Genomic DNA, 16,681 nt, shown 5'->3' with positions numbered 1-16,681 from the left:
TTAAAAATTCAGATCCCCAGTATCTTTGAGCTATAACTAGGTCCAGGCCATCTTGATACATCTTTGACTGTGATACTATGGCATAAAGTTCAATAGAAGGGAGGGTATAAGAACTGTAAGGCAATGGAGGTGACCAAGATTTCTACATGAATATAGAACATAGTGAAGAGTCCAAGGACTTTTATGACATCACCCCCAACAACATTTTCATCACAAAAATTTCTCCTAAACATCCTTCTCTGCCCCACTTCCATAAGTCCACAAGTTCACTGTTAGCACTTTAACTCGGCTCATAACATAAACCATTGTGCATCTACTGGCGACTGAACTTCAGGACAGGACTGGAGGCCAGGGCCCTAAGTTCTCAGTGCATCATGTAGAATTACCAGTTTTTGAAAGACATAAATGATATAGACCCTGTAAGATGGTCAATGTGGAAAGATTGAGCTTTCTACTCCACACTCCTCACAGCAAGCTATTCCCACCTCAAATTGAAAAATAAGTGGTTGATTTAAGAAGTACCTTCCTTAGTTATGTGTCTTTTTTTCTAAGAGTCATTGTGTCAATCAGGATTATGGAAAAACCAGGAGATGAGAAAAACGCTGTACCTAACCCCATAAGTCCCATTATATTGGGAGGCAAAAGACCTTTGAAGGAGGAAAAAAAAAAAAGGAGGAATGAGACATGAACTTTGTTTTGTCTTTAATATACTGAGAGTTTATATACTAAAGTTAAATGAAACAGCAATGAAAAATAATATGCAATCACAGATAAAAATGAAAATTCCAATTGTAATGGCATCTTTATTCTTGATACAGAAAAACTTAAATATCTTCTGTAAGCATGAACTCCTTAAAAACATTAATTATACTAATGATTTTATTTTGTTGGATATTTAATATCTAAATATGATAATCTCAATCTGCCATATGCCTATTAATGTTAACCTGATAACCTTGGCAGCTTTTGTGTTATTTTTCCTAAAAAAAGTGTATGTTGGGATTTGTGTTTTGTGAGGTGTATTCCCTGAAGTCTGATGGATCTTCACTCTGAGAATTAATCTATTCTTTCTATTTGTAAAGACTTCTTTCTCAAATATCCCTTTGACATTCATCAAAGATGAAATAAAAGAAATCAGGGAATGTTTAAGAAATAAACTAGAAAACACCAACAGTCCTACGTAGGGATTGACAAAGACAGGGAGCTCTGTGAAGACTTCAATTATCCATGTTTAGTGGAGGGCCTTCAAGACTCAGACATTTTCAAATATAAATATGGAAGTATCTTTATGCTTTAGTTGGCTTTTTCATTGTTGTGACCAAAAGACTTGACAAGAACAATGTAGAGAAAGAAAAGTTTATTTTGACTCAGTTTCAGAGGTCTCAGTCCATGGTCAGCTGACTCCATATCTCTGGGTCTAAGGTGAGGCAGAAAATTATGGCAGAAGAACATGGCAAAGGAAAGTTGTCAGGACATGACAACAGGAAGCTGAGAGCTCTGCTAGTGAAGGTCAAAATATAACTCCCAATGGCATGACCTCAGTGGCCTGCCTCCAGCTGTACTCGACCTGCCTACAGTTACTGCCTAGCTAATCCATCAATGGATTCAACCACTGATTATGTTATAACTCTCCTAACCCAATCATCACCTCTAAAATTTCTTGCATTGTCTTACACATGAGTTTTGGGGAACCCAATACATCCAAACCACAACACTTCATCAGAATTCCCTCCCTGGATAATCACCCATTCAGAAGTGAGGGAACTTACATTCTTGTTATAGTGAAGCACGAATGGATTATCAACATCCTCAACAAGCCCACACCTCTTACATATACATACCCATATATATGTATGCTCATGAGCCATCTCACACTTTCAGGTATGTAGCAGGGCAAGTGCTTTCACAAAGCATATGCTTTTAGTGACTGTTCATTCCTAGAATGATGATATTGCTAATTATACATACTTAAAACAAATAATTTGCCATTCTTTCACATATATGCAACCTTAGACACATATCCATTTACATGTAAATTCAGTTCCTTACATACCTATTTATTGTCACACCTCTCAAATACATGCATTAATATACATGAAATATCAACACATGTTCAAATTGCATGAAATGTTATTTTATTTATAGATACATAGAACTCACTAACAAAAAATACAATTGTACAGATAATTTCACACATATATATAATCCCAACAATGCACCTTCTTGCACATGCTCTCAAATTTCCTCTTTGCATTCCTGTAAATAGAGAAGAGAGGAAAGTTAGGGGTTAATGTTTCCAGCTTTATATCTTCTACTCTCAGAGGGAGCCAGTACGAATACAAAGCAGTGGGAATTAGAGGGAGGGAGGAAACCAATGCTTGGGGAAGGGACAGACTAGTCATAGTCCTTTAAATAGACAATGATCTAAGGTTTTTGCCAAAGACTATGTCCTAGGACCTCTTTAGATATGCTTGTGGCTATGCTCAGCTTTGCCAAAGAGCAGAGCTCAGAGTGAGTGATTACCTGTGCCATAGGCACCTCCTCCCTTCCCAGACAACAGTGGAATTCACTATCTCCAAGAATATGGAAGGCAAAGAGATGTACTGTGCAGAAAGGCCTGACTCACTGAGAACCCCAGATCCTGATAGCCACGACCATTGGACTTCATTCTGAGATGGGGAGATGAATCAGGGTTCCCATTCTGTCCTCCAAGGAGACCTAGAAAGGTAGGAAGGCTGCTGCTACACTCAAACTCTCTTTGAAGGAGGTGCCATCTGAACCCCACCTGCTCCACACCTCAGTTTCAAATGCCCTACAGTGAGAAAACACTGTCTAGGTCCCCAAAGTTATTCTCCAGCAAGATCTCAGCCCATTTACCTTTGTCACTTCACTATCTTCAGAAACACAGCTGACTGATGGGTACAACTACTTCCATACAAGGGAGAAGTAATTAAGCCAAGGGTACCAGAGCTGGAGTCAAGCCATATGCATAGATGAAAGCTACTCAGTGTGAGAACAATGCTGTATAACCAAATTTCCTCAAATGACAGCTTACATAAAGGTTTTGCAAGTTATATTTTGAAGAACATAAAAACATGGAATCAGAAGTTAAATCATTCTAGCTCTAATGTTTGAAAAGCATATAACGTTGGGGCTGGAGTTGTGGCTCAGTGGTAGAGTGCTCGCCTAGCATGTGCAAAGCTCTGGGTTCGATCCTCAGCACCACATAAAAATAAATAAGTAAATAAATATTTTTTTTAAAAAAGCATGTAACATAATTTAATCTTTCAAAATGTATTGTGCTAATAAGAGTTCTTGCTGGGGTGAGGGAGAAAAAAATTAATAGCAGGATAGAGTAGATCAAACAGGGGTTATGTTGGGGTTTGTATTGGATAAGCCATGTCTTCTGAAGGCTGACTGATCTGCACTGTGAGAATTAATTTTTTCCTTCTGTTTTGAAACAGAAGTTTTAGGCAAGAAGGGAAATTATATTGTTCTTTTCTTATAGTTTAGGAAATTCATAGTTCCCTCTCTAAACCCAACAGCAAACTAATAAAGCTGTGATTTTCTTATTTGGAAACCTCACATGCTAGACAAAAATGAATAATAATTGGGCAACATGGTATCTGCTAAACATGACTTGTAGCCTTAAATCTGTCTGTGTTCAGCTCTTAAGTCTGAAATGAAAAGGCACAGGAATTTCTGAGAGTGAAGACTCTAGATTCCAGGGAACAATAGGGAAACATTCAGAGAGAAAATAAAGCCACTTGTCAAGGGCCCTATCTCCCATTTCAGATGCAGTTCTAAGATCCTCCCTGTTCCTACATCACCAGCCCAAGCAAGAAAGTCAGAAGGAAGATAGAGCCCACAAAATCAATGAGGAAAACTAAGAGACACCTCTTAACAGGGGAGTTCTGGCCTCTAAAATAATAATTTGAAAAAGCATGGGTATGAATGGAGGGGAAGACAGAAAATGGATTTGGAAAGGGGCTTACCATGTAAGCAGTTGAAATGTGGTGGTGAAGGAGTCACTGCTCACAAGGAGGGTAGGAAAATTTAGTTTTCCATGAAGGCTCATGGGCCAAAACCAATGAAGATGTCATCTGAGACACAGATGCCAGCAGGCATTGCTACAGCCTGGTCCAGAGTCAGCAGTTCAGTGAAGGAGTGGTGATCCAGGATCCAAACGCAGATCTTTCTCCAATTCAGTAGACAATTGTACAACCCCCTTCATGTCTGCCTCTGTCATGATAAGTCAGCCATCTCTGCCACACCAAGCCAGGATGGGAGTCCCAACCACTCACTATGTAGCAATGGCAGCAGTGTCCACCATGAGGAGCCCTGACAATAGAACCATGAGCCCTGACAGTAATTTGGTATTTCATGGGAAAATGATCTAATGACTCTCAACTCTCTTTTATCATTGTAAAATGAGGATGCAGAGGTTTTATTTTAATTAGAAATAATAAATATTTAAGAACCTGCAGGGCTGTGTCTCAAAAAATAACAACCCATTCCACAGCTGATCAAAGACTATTATACACAGTGAGAAAGTGGACCTTTAGGCAATACCTTTTCCAGGGTCTGGTGAAGGAATGAGGATGGTATAAGTATGATTTTCCAATTTGCACTTAGCCTCGGTGAGTATGTCCCCACAATGTGAGAGCGAAATACAGGTGGCAAAAGGCAGGTCTGGAGGAAAAAGAAAAAAAAAAAAAAATCTCTGACTCCAACAGAAAATCTAATGCTGGGAAGATAGGCCAGGCAAAAGCAAATAAAAGTGAGGTTCTAGGCTCTAGACAATGTGTATATATGAATTATCACCATGCTCTAAAGAACATCTGTCTTGAGCTAACCTACAGCCTTTTTCAAGACAGGATAGTATAGTTTCTGGTATAGAGCAAAACTTATAAAGCCTGATCCCCTTTTCTCTCATACTATTATAATATAGGAAATATTTAAAAGAGGCTTGGCCTAACTATGATATTAAAGAAACAGTTGTGGGAAACAATTCAGTTTAGGAAAATGAGGTTTTGTTAGTTCCCACAGATGATGTATTAAAGGAGTTTGGAAATGGTATTCTTCTTAAATCAGTATTTCTATTTTGAATAGAGTAACAACTAAGACTTTCAAATCAAGGCATAAAACAGCTAAGATTAAGTAGTGAAAAGGTATTGGGAATGAAAAAAGTCAGCTCTGTCCTTATGGATTCATGATAATTGCATCCAACATAGGGATCAAACGGTAGAGACAACCCACATAAGGCAAGGGCAGACAGAGTATGGTACAAATAGTGTGCTCACTGGCAGCAGGCCACCTCCATTTGATGAAAGGACATAACTGTCTTATACTCAAAGTAGAGGCAAGATGGCTCTATCTTGATATTGCTATGATATTGTTAATCAGGTAATAATGTTTTTCAACTAAATAATGGCATTTGTTATTTCCCTCAGCAAGAGTTTATGAAACTCCTAATCTGTTCTGAGCACAGAGTTCCTAGCTACTACAGAATCCAAGGTTGACCTCATGGAAAATATATGATCTAGGATAGCCCTTAGAAAATAACAGCCTGCACAAACCCGGGTTCCAGCCTGTTTCCATACATAAAGTTTTATTTGAATACAGCCACACATATGAATATGTAATGATTATGGTGGCTTTTGCACTACAACAACTAAATTACAACAGCTAAATTAACTGGTTTCAATAGACACTATATGGCCTAGAATCCCTAAAAAAATTATATTCTGTTACAGAAAGTTTTCCAACTTTAAATCTAGAAAGTGACATAGACTAAAGACACTACATATAACTGCATGTGTACAATTTGTCCATCATTTATCTTCAATCTCAAATCCTTATGAATTGTCTTTGAGTCCAAGTTCAATTAACATCATTATATAAATTCCTATGGTCCTTTAAGCCAGGCTAACTTCTGACCCTGAAATGTAACTTAAGAGATTCAACAGAGGGATAAAAAAGGACATATGGGAAAGGCTGAGTGATCAGTTAGTTGTAAAGAATACAAGGGCAAAAATTATCATGACATTATCTATCATTATAATTTTCATTTAGCAGATTCTACATTTAAGAAAGTATTGATTATGCAAGAAATAATTATACTTTAGCTACTATGTCCTAAACTCACTTTAAATAATGAATAACATCATTTTACATTACAAAATTTTATTTCTTTTAAGAGTTGAAATTATTCCAGATATTAGGGAGCCTACCTGCCCTATCAACCAATTGTGGAATCAAAAGACCAATAAATAATAATAATTGCTTTGATTGTTATCATCTGCAGAGAATAAATTACTTTTGCACCAGAGAAAATATTATCCATCGCCTGATGTTGGCTTCAGGGAACGGCTCTTCTCATCCCATGTCCTTCATCCTGCTTGGAATCCCAGGACTGGAGAGTTCCCACTTTTGGATTGCCTTCCCATTCTGTATCATGTATGTTGTGGCTGTAGCTGGCAATATCATCATCCTGCATGTAATCAGGACCGACCACACCCTGCACCAGCCCATGTACCTCTTCCTGGCCATGCTGGCTCTCACTGACCTGGTCCTCTCCTCCTCCACACAGCCTAAAATGCTGGCCATACTCTGGTTCCATGCTCATGAGATTGAATACCATGCCTGCCTCATCCAGGTGTTCTTCATCCATGCCTTTTCTTCTGTGGAGTCTGGGGTGCTCATGGCTATGGCCTTGGACCGCTATGTGGCCATCTGCTTCCCACTGAGGCACTCTAGTATCCTCACCACATCTGTGGTGATCAAACTGGGGTCAGTTGTGATGGTGAGAGGGCTGCTGTGGGTGAGCCCCTTCTGCTTCATGATCTCCAGGATGCCCTTCGGCTCCAACAAGGTCATTCCACAGTCCTACTGTGAGCACATGGCTGTGCTGAAGTTGGTGTGTGCTGATACCAGAGTCAATCGTGGATATGGACTCTTTGTGGCCTTCTCTGTGGTTGGCTTTGATATCATTGTCATTGGAATATCCTATGTGATGATTTTGAGAGCTGTCCTTCAGTTGCCCTCAGGCGAAGCCCGTCTCAAAGCTTTTGGTACCTGTGCTTCTCACATCTGTGTTATTCTTGCCTTATATGTTCCAGCCCTTTTTACCTTCCTCACCCACCGGTTTGGCCATCAAGTGCCCCATTTAGTACACATCATATTTGCTAATGTCTATCTTTTGGTACCTCCCATGCTCAACCCCATCATCTATGGAGTGAGAACCAAACAAATTAGGGACAGAGTTGTCAGAGGATGTTGTGGAAAAGAGCCCTGAGCCAAGGATCACAATGTCCTCATACTCTCAGTTGCCCCATTGATCTGGGGACATAATGATTAAAGTTTGACAAGCCATTATGCATCATCACAAAGTCATCTCCTGGACAGCCAACCCAGAAGTTAGCAACCCTCCTGAAGAAACAGGCACAAGTCTCAGGATATCGAGAACTCGAGATCTGAGTGATTTGATGGATAATGAAAATTTAGTTGACCTAAGTTTACCATTGCAAGAAAACTGTTTCATGTATTAAATCAGTGGATACTTCAAAGAATGTTATCTACATATTATTAAGGCAAAAACATTATTTTATATGATTGATAAAAGGATAAGTGCTGATGTTGAAGACCCTGGCTACTCCTATGGTATATTCCGAGGCCAGAAATTCTGAGATCAGAGGTAGAATGAAAGAAACACAGGTCAATGCCTGATTTTTCAGAGGATGACCCTTTCCTGAAATCTACCCCAAACCAGATAAAGCTAGAGTCTCAGTCTTCAGTTTCCAGTTCTCAATGTATCTATCTTAAGTACCCACCATCATAGAATTCCCCAGAGTTGGATTTCTCTATTTTCTGGAAGTCTAAGTGACATCCCTATTATTTCCTACAGGTTTTCATCACTGAAGTTTGGCACAGGCAAGCAAATGTGATAATCTAATTATATTTTTTAGATAAGGATACAGAAACCAAGGAATTTAAGCAATGTCCTTGGCTTTACTTCTGAGATAGAAAATAGAGGAGAGCCAGAAATGGAAAAAATAAACAAACAAATAAAAAAAAAACCAAACTCCAAGGCAGAAATTGGCTCTTCCTGAGAAATCAGCTAGAAGTCTTAGTGAGATATAAGTAAAAGGCTATGGATTGCTTATTTCTGAGAAGAAATCCAAAATTGTAATTCATACTAGTGATGCTCCTAGAGGTGTGCAAAATGGTGCCTTAGGAAGAAATTTAAAATTACACTTTATTTATACCAATGTTTGTGTCCTGAGTGTGCTAGTACTATTTGAAACTTAATGCTTTGATAAGAAGATCAAGGGCACAGGGACAGGATACCTCCTCAACATATATTTTCATTTTAATTGTCTTTTGACTAGAGTAGAAAGGGGTCAGTGGATATTATAAACTAGACTTTCAGCAACAGTTTTCTTACTACCAAAAACATAGTACCTGCAACAGGCTGCTCTGGGAAAGATGGTATAAAGGGAAGTTCTACCAAGGGAAGAATAATTTTTCTCTGGAAACAAAATATAGATGTCTAAAATGCAGTGATATAGACTCCAGATGAAATGGAATGATGACTTGAATTACCAACAGAACTTTTTTTAGACTTTTTTGGTGCATTATAATTATACATAATAGTGGGATTTAGTGTGCCATATTTATAGATGCACATAACATAATTTGATCAATCTTGTCTCCAGTACCTTCCCTTTTCCTCTATCTACTTGTTCTTCCTATTGATCTTCATTCTGTTGTTGTTGTTGTTATACCACATTATATGCATACATATGATACACATGTACATGTATATATGATCATGGTTATACATGGAGATACCATAATTCAGTAGATTTAATTTCCCATTACTTCCCCATGTCCTCCACTCCTTCCTCTCTCTCTCAATCCTCTTCCTTTACTCTATTGTTTTCCCTTATATTTTTGTGAAATCCAGTTTTATTTCTCTCTCTTGCTCATTCATTCTCATTCTCTCTCTCTCTCTCTCTCTCTCTCTCTCTCTCTCTCTCTCTCTCTCTCTCTCTCTCCCCCTCTCTATCCTTCCCTCTCTCTCTCTCTAACTTCCTCATGTGAGGGAAAATATTTGACCTTTGACTTTCTAAGTTTGTTCTAAGTTTGGCTTATTTTACTTAGCATAATGCTCTCTAGTTCATCAGTTTGCCAGCAAATGACAATTTCATTCTTTTTTATGATAGAGTAAAACTCCATTGTATATATAAACCACATATTTTAATCTATTCATCTGTGGATGGGCCCCTAGGCTTGTTCCATAACTTGGTTATCAACATAACAAAGATTTGGTTCTTTGAAAAAATAAACAAGATTGATTTTGTTAGCCAAACTGACCAAAAAATACCCCAATCAACAAAATTAGAGATGAAAAAGAAGATATTACCATAGCATTTCTAAAACCTACAGGATCACTAGGAGCTGTTTTGTAAACTTATATTCCAATAAATTTGAAAATCTAGAAGATATGACATATTTCTAGACCATATAACCCTCCCAATTGAACCAAGAGCATATAGAAAACCTAAACAGATCAGTAACAGACTGAAACAGTAATAAAACAACTTCCAAAAATAGAAAACAGTAATAAAACAACTTCCAAAAATAAAAAACCAAGGACCAGATGGATTCTTAGCTGAGTTATACCAAACATTTAAAGAAGAAATAATGCCAATCTTTCTCAAACTATTACATAAAATGTAAATGGAAGGAACACTCCCACATTCATTTTATAAAGCTAGAATCACCCTGATACCAAAGCCACATAAAGAAACACATTAAAGAAAGAAAACTACAAAACAATATCCTGATGAACCTAGATATAAAAATCTCAAATACAGTATTAACAATCTGCACTCAATCTTCACATTAAGATGACTGAATACCATAATCAAGTTGAATTCATCTCAGGAATGCAAGGCTGGCTCAACATATAAAAGTCAATAAATGAAATTCAACATATAAAATGAAATTAAAGACAAAAATCATATAATCATCTTGATAGATGCAGAAAAATCCCTTAACAAAATCCAACATTTATTCTCTTTAAAAACACTAAAGAAACTAGAAAGAAAAGGAACTTACCTCAATATCATAAAGTCTATATATGGCAATTCTAAAGCCAACATCATTGAATAGAGAAAATCTGAAAAAATCAGAAATGAATCCAGGATGTTCACTCTCAACATTCCTATTCAATATAGTTCTTAAAACTCTAGCCATAGTGATCATGCAAGAAAAGAAAATTAAAGGGATATAAATAGGAAACAAATAAGTCAAATCTTTTTTTTTTTTTTTTTTTTTTTTTTGTGTGTGTGTGTGTGTGGTACTAGGGATTGATCCCAGGGCCTTATGCATGTGAGGCAAGCACTCTACCAAAAATATAAAAAATTTAAAAAATAAGTACATGTATAAAGGCATAAATTGGCATGAACATACTTTATATACAGAGATACGAAAAATTGTGCTCTATATATGTAATAAGAATTATAATGCATTCCACTGTTGTCGTGTATTAAAAAAAGGAAATCCAATCATGTCTGTTTACAGATAGCATGACCCTATATATAGAAGACCCAACAGAATTTATTAATGAAACTAATTTTATTAAATCCACGTGGAGGATTATTAATTCTGTCACATATTCCATAACTTCAATGAACATTTCTATGTATTGTTTTGTGTAACTATCAACAGTAATATTTTCCTTCTTTTTTTGTTTTTTTCTCAACTCACTGAGGCTTTTTGAGGGAAACCATCAAATCATTCTTTTTGGTGTAGGTTTAACAGTTCAATGGTAGCCTGGAATATGGTAAATGTGTAAGTAGGAAAAGTTTGTTAAATGACAAATTTTACTTGAATGATAAATAGTGTGTTCTAAAGAGGTCTTGTGTAGGATTTTAAAATATAACTATCAATTTTATAGATTCTCTATGGACATTCACTTTCACCAGCCTATACAGAAGTGCATAAATCTAAACAGCATTGATGGTTTATTTACATACTAGTCCTGGCATGCTTCAACAGCAGCTACTGAGGAAACTGGCCCTGAAACATCATCCTTTTCCCCAAAGTTCCCAGAACTTAGGCCTAGGATTGCCCGTGGTGTAGCCAAGGAGTGAGCAGAGAGCTATAGAGTTAGGTCACCTGGGGTCTAGTCCTAGTTCAGGTCTTTTGTTCAGTACCAATACCTTTTATCATTTCCTCACCTCTCAGAGTGAAACCATAATCGTTGCTTTCTTCCCCTCAAACAGAAAGTATGCTACAGTTTGGATCTTGAATATCCTCCAAAGACCCATGTGTTGAAGCTTGGGTCCCCAACCTGTGACGCTTTTAGGAGGTAGTAGAACCTTTAGGAGGTAGACCTAGTGGAAGGTCACTGGGAGCTTACCCTTGAAGAAAATAATGGAACCACCCCATTCCTCCCTCTCTGCTTTCTCATAGCCTTGAAGTGAATAGGCCTCCACCACGCACTCCTGCCATGATGCAGGGTGCTGCCACAGACAAAAAGCAACAGAATCAAGCAACCATGTACTGAAACCTCTGAATCTGCGGGCCAAAATAAACCTTCCCCCTTTTATACTGATTATCTCAAATATTTCTTCAAAGAAATGGAAAGCTGACTAGAACAAAGCATTTATGTATACACAAGGAGTCTATCTACTTATGAATTCCCCCATTTGAGGGCAGGGACTTAATGACAAGTATTCAGAAATACCTATAATGCTTTACTCAAAAGCTGGAATATTGTACTGATTAGGAAGAAAGTATCAAGTCTCCATGCTGAGCATGGGAAAGACAGAGCCTAGTATTGAAATCAGTGCTTACAATTCAGTCATGAGAGAGAGACCTTAAAAAAAATAAATAGGGGCTGGGGTTGTAGCTCAGTGGTAGAGTGCTTGCCTCACGTGTGTGAGGCACTGGGTTTGATTCTCAGCACCACATAAAAAAATAAAGATATTTTTTAGAACACTAAATAGAGTTTTAAAAAATAAATGAATGAATTAAATAGGAAGTATGTGTTCCAAGTAATACAAGGACTCTGAAATTAGGGTGAAATGAGTTTAAGGTAGAAATGTGTTAAAATGATTCTGAGAACCAGAAGACATCACTAGAAAGGTGATAAGTAGTCTGTGTTCCAAATGAGTAGTTTTAATTCATCAGATGAATGAAAATGGAAAGGAAATTTGAGGCAGAGGAATTAACATCTATAGACATGAACCAAGAGAGATCAAGACACAGGAAGTGGATACAGAGACAAATCAGTCTGTGGAGCAAAACACAGGCTCTGTCTTTCTGAAGAGCTTAGGTTTCAGCTTACAGGACAGAGATTACTCATTACATGTTTTGACCAAAGAATCCTGAGCAAATTCTGAGTGGGGATTTGTCCTTTAGGAATGCTTAGGGGAAAAGTTGAGTTCCAATAGGAAAAACAACAACAACAACAACAACAAAACCCTGAACTTGCCCCAGATCAAGAAGGCAAATCACAGCATCAGTTTTTAGGATGCTATAAGGAATCAAATGAGCATCAGGAGAACAGAAAAGATTCTAATAGCACCTGTTTCTCCCTCCCTCTCATCTTGTTTTGGTTTTTTGTTTGTTTGTTTGTTTGTTTGTTTGGTGGATAGAGGGGTATCAGGGACTAAACTCAAGAATACTTGACAACTGAGCCACGTTCTCAGCCCTATTTTGTATTTTATTTAAGGACAGGGTCCCATTGAGTTGCTCAGCACCTCACTTTTTCTGAGGCTGGCTTTGAACTCATGATCCTCCTGCCTCAGCCTCCCGAGCCACTGGAATTACAGGTGTACATGACCGCACCTAACCCTCCTCTTTTTAATTTTTCCAATTTCATTAAATTTCATGTTTACAAAAGGTAAGAGTGTTCATAACTGCACACAGGCCTAATGTAAAATTAATTTATTTCTTTATAGATAATTTAATTTTTTAAAATTCTTATTAGTAATGATACAACACCAGGATTACACCCTGACATTATCACATTTGACTCATTTCTGTTGAAGATTTATTGATTGAAATTTTTATTCTTCATTTATAAATCTGAGTCTGTGGTTTATAAGTACTATCATTAGGTGAAATTAGATACATCCCAACATTTTTAGGTTTAATTTATAAAAAAAATATTTGTTTTTATTGGCATATGATAAGTGGCTTTTTGTTTAGATCATTTTCTAATGACTTTACATTTATAGTTTCCAGTCCTTCTAAAAATGTGCTTATTGCTTGGTTAGTCTCTGTAAAGTGTATGTATCTCCCTGAAATACTAGTGCAACCATCATCTTCTGATTAAGCACCCTCTCCCCGCCTCCCCGCCCACACACACACTTGCCTCTCTGTCTTTCCAGTGTGGGAGGATTCCCAAGTATGGATCTGTTTACCAATCTTTATAGTTATGCCATGATTGTTGAGAGAAATATTGCTGTTTTCTATGTGGCCTATGCAATTCTTCCCGAGCCTTCTAGTTTTCATGGGGAAGTGTTCTCATGTCCATTTCATCTAAGACATTATCCATTTGATTGGTTCTAAGCCTATAAAATCAAACACTATACCTGCCTCGATCATTCCAGGTTTGCTTCATCCACGGTTTGTCTTCTGCTAGTCACAGGTGGTCAATAGATGCAGCCATCAGCCTTCTATCTCACCATGTCATTTGGTTCCAATTATTGGCACCAAGCAAAGAACAGTGATAGCAACACAGTGTTCTGTGAATGAACCCCTTTTTATGTTCTGGATCCCCATCTGCTTCAACCAGGGCATCCCCTTGACTTCCACTGGTGCATGCACACACCAAATCATATCTATAGACTCCTGTAGTCTTCCCATGGTTGGATTACAGTAGCTATCATGACAGGCAGTGCTGTAGCTATCTTCTGGAAAACCTCTGCCCATGGTATTTAGCACATATGTCTGTACATTTGTGTCATCCTGTCCCAGTGTATCTTCAAGCTCTGTTTTTAATTCTCTCATTGCTTTAGTTGCCCTAAGCTCAAAGTGATTTCTGTCACTCTGCTCAATGTCTGCTTACTGGTGCCTTCCATGTCCAAAACCATGTCTTAATCTTTATCTTTGGAGTGAAGTTTAAGCATACCCAGGAAACCATGGTAGAGAAATGTTGTGGGAAATTTTTCCTAAAATAGAAGCATCTACTTGGTTTTCCTCATTCTTGTCAGATAAGGGCCAAAAAAGTGTAAATAACCATATTTCTCAAATTCATCAAAATCATTATCTATCATTAAATTTCATCTAAGAAAAATTTTTATAAGCATATCTAAGTGAGGAAATACTCAATATGCTCTTGAAGAGCGAGGATTTAGGAATCTTTGTCATGAAAAATATAATGGTTCTCCATTAGATTTAAAATATTTAATCTATTATGATTTTACCTAGACATAGAACTACTCTTAGGTCAACTGAGAGAATAATTCCATGCTAGATTTTCCCTGGACTGTTTTTACTCTTCCTTATATTAATTGAAGAAAAACAAAACTTAAAAATACACAACCAAACATATAAATTTTGAATCAAGTTGTAAAAGCCATAAATTTGTTTTATATGAGAAAGAAGGAAATATTGAAGGATTTGGTCACTTTTACATTCCTGAAGACATTTTTATCTGAAAGTCAGTTCTCACAGTAAGGGCCCTAGAGGCAATCTCCACTGACATTTCAGGATAGATGGGATCTTTCCGATACCCGGAAAGAATAATACCTGTATTTATACCCAAGAGTAATTGGAAAAATTAAATATAACAACTTGTGTAAAAATAGAAATGCAAATAGTCATGACATTTATACTATTTTCACACACTGGCCTATGGAAATTGATTACTGGAAAACCCATGGACTTAGCTATCAGGAAGATAGGAAACTCAAACCAGCTCAGCAATTCATGAACTGTTTTATTTGAGATAATCACTCTACTTCTTTTATTTTATCCTTTTGTTGTTACTGTTACTAATGTAAGACAGCATGCTCATTTAATAGGGTTATAATGAAATGAAACATATAAATGAACTATCAAGCACCTGATTTTTAATGAGTATCCAGTACATTCTCATACAACACATAAACAGCAATATATGTAATCCCCATTCCTTTTTTTTCTGTGTGTGGCCACCTAAAAATCTGTAGCCCCATCTCAGGCAGTTAAAAAATCATCTCTTCTCCAAGAATACATCATGTATGTGATAACAGAAATTTATGTTCATCCAAGACACCAAAATTGCTTTTGGTTTACTGGTTTTTAAACCTCCATCTGATTTTCTTGTATTTCCTAATGATGCAAGTATTAATGACAACAAGCCCACTGTCCTGAAGAGTAAGCACCTTCTTATTCTGAACAGACAGAGTGAGAGTGATCATTGCTTCTTTCATTCATCCCTTAGGGCAATAGAAAATTCATAACACACAGCCAGGGCCTTCCTCCTAGATGTTACAAGAGATGAGCACACCAGTCTTTGCAGCAACCTATCTGCTTATTGAGAGAGCATTTATCAAAAATAACCTTCCCTGATCAAAATATATTATATTCATATACAAATATGCCACAGTGAAACCCATTAGTCTGTATAATTAAAATGCACTGATGAAAAAAAAGCTTCACTAAAATATACTACTGAAGGTTGGTGAGGGGCCGGAGGAAGGCCATAAGGTGATATTATATTGGAGCCATTTAAAATCTCTTCTTCTTTAAGAGAAAAATCATGTGAATAAAATAATTCCATAGTTTTCATTATTTATTATTTGTGCTTTCCCTAAGTCTGTATCTGTGCACTGAGCTGTCTGGGAGTGTGCACACATATTTTTAAAACATAGCTATGTGAGTGAATGTGAGTGGATACTCCTTTCTCAGGGTCAAGTGATTCTTCTATTTCTTTTGCTCTTTATTCAAAAACACTGAACTTCAAAATAGCTGGTAGACTTTTTAATGTCCCTAAAATAAAGAAATGATAAATGTTCGAGGTGATATGATTAGTACATTGTGTGAACATATTAAAATATCACACTGTACCCCCCATAAATATGTACTGTTATTACATGTCAAAATAAAATTTAAAATCTATAAAATTAAATTTTAAGAAACACTAAACTATACAGGCACAAGTGGGCAAAGCTACAAAATACTATCAATTACAAGCAAAGAACACTCTCATGTCCTCACATTAATAACCAAAAAGTAGGTGCCAAAAAAACAATGTTCTTAGTATAATATCTGACTTTTGTCTCTGCGTGTGGCTTTTAAGTCCTTATCTGGATATAAAAGTCTCACTACTTTCCAAGTGTAAGCCATGCTCTGACAACTGCAATTTTTGCCATCCCCTTATCTCACACTCTTCCCAAATGTCCAGTTCCTGTGCTCTTGGGGAGAATAAACTACTCAGTTTTCAGAGCCCATTTCAAAATAGGAGAAAAGCAATTTAGTAATGATGCAATGAAAAGTAACTTGAGAGAAAGATGGTGGGGCTAATGAAGAATGAAGCAAATTATAGCCCAAGGTCTATGTGTTAATTTACCTTCTCTATCTGTGATCAAGAATTATTTAGATGTATAAAATATCTAAGAATAAATCCCAAGTGTATAGGGGGCCATTTTCATCCAGTATGAATAGATTAGATTTG

General features: G+C 36.9%; 3 protein-coding genes across 3 annotated transcripts in view; 2 read left to right on the top strand and 1 right to left on the bottom strand.

The window, feature by feature from the left end:
• OR51T1 (olfactory receptor family 51 subfamily T member 1) overlaps positions 1-16,681 on the bottom strand; it is a gene marked incomplete at its 3' end in the record, with an annotated part of 135,866 nt that overhangs the window by 105,725 nt on the left and 13,460 nt on the right. The window lies entirely within an intron of this gene.
• The window catches only part of LOC308641719 (uncharacterized protein), a gene marked incomplete at both ends in the record, with an annotated part of 43,032 nt that overhangs the window by 18,339 nt on the left and 8,012 nt on the right, over positions 1-16,681 (top strand).
• OR52R1 (olfactory receptor family 52 subfamily R member 1) lies at positions 6,353-7,385 on the top strand (the record flags this gene model as incomplete). Its single annotated transcript, XM_081280694.1, has 1 exon — positions 6,353-7,385. The coding sequence occupies one exon, from the start codon at positions 6,353-6,355 to the stop codon at positions 7,295-7,297; it is 945 nt and encodes a 314-aa protein (XP_081136820.1). The 3' UTR covers positions 7,298-7,385.

Source organism: Spermophilus citellus (assembly GCF_964194105.1).
Source record: "Spermophilus citellus genome assembly, chromosome: 2".
In the NCBI taxonomy this organism is placed as follows: domain Eukaryota; kingdom Metazoa; phylum Chordata; class Mammalia; order Rodentia; family Sciuridae; genus Spermophilus; species Spermophilus citellus.
The sequence above is the reverse complement of the archived record's forward strand: the minus strand, read 5'-3'. Positions and strand labels throughout refer to the sequence as shown.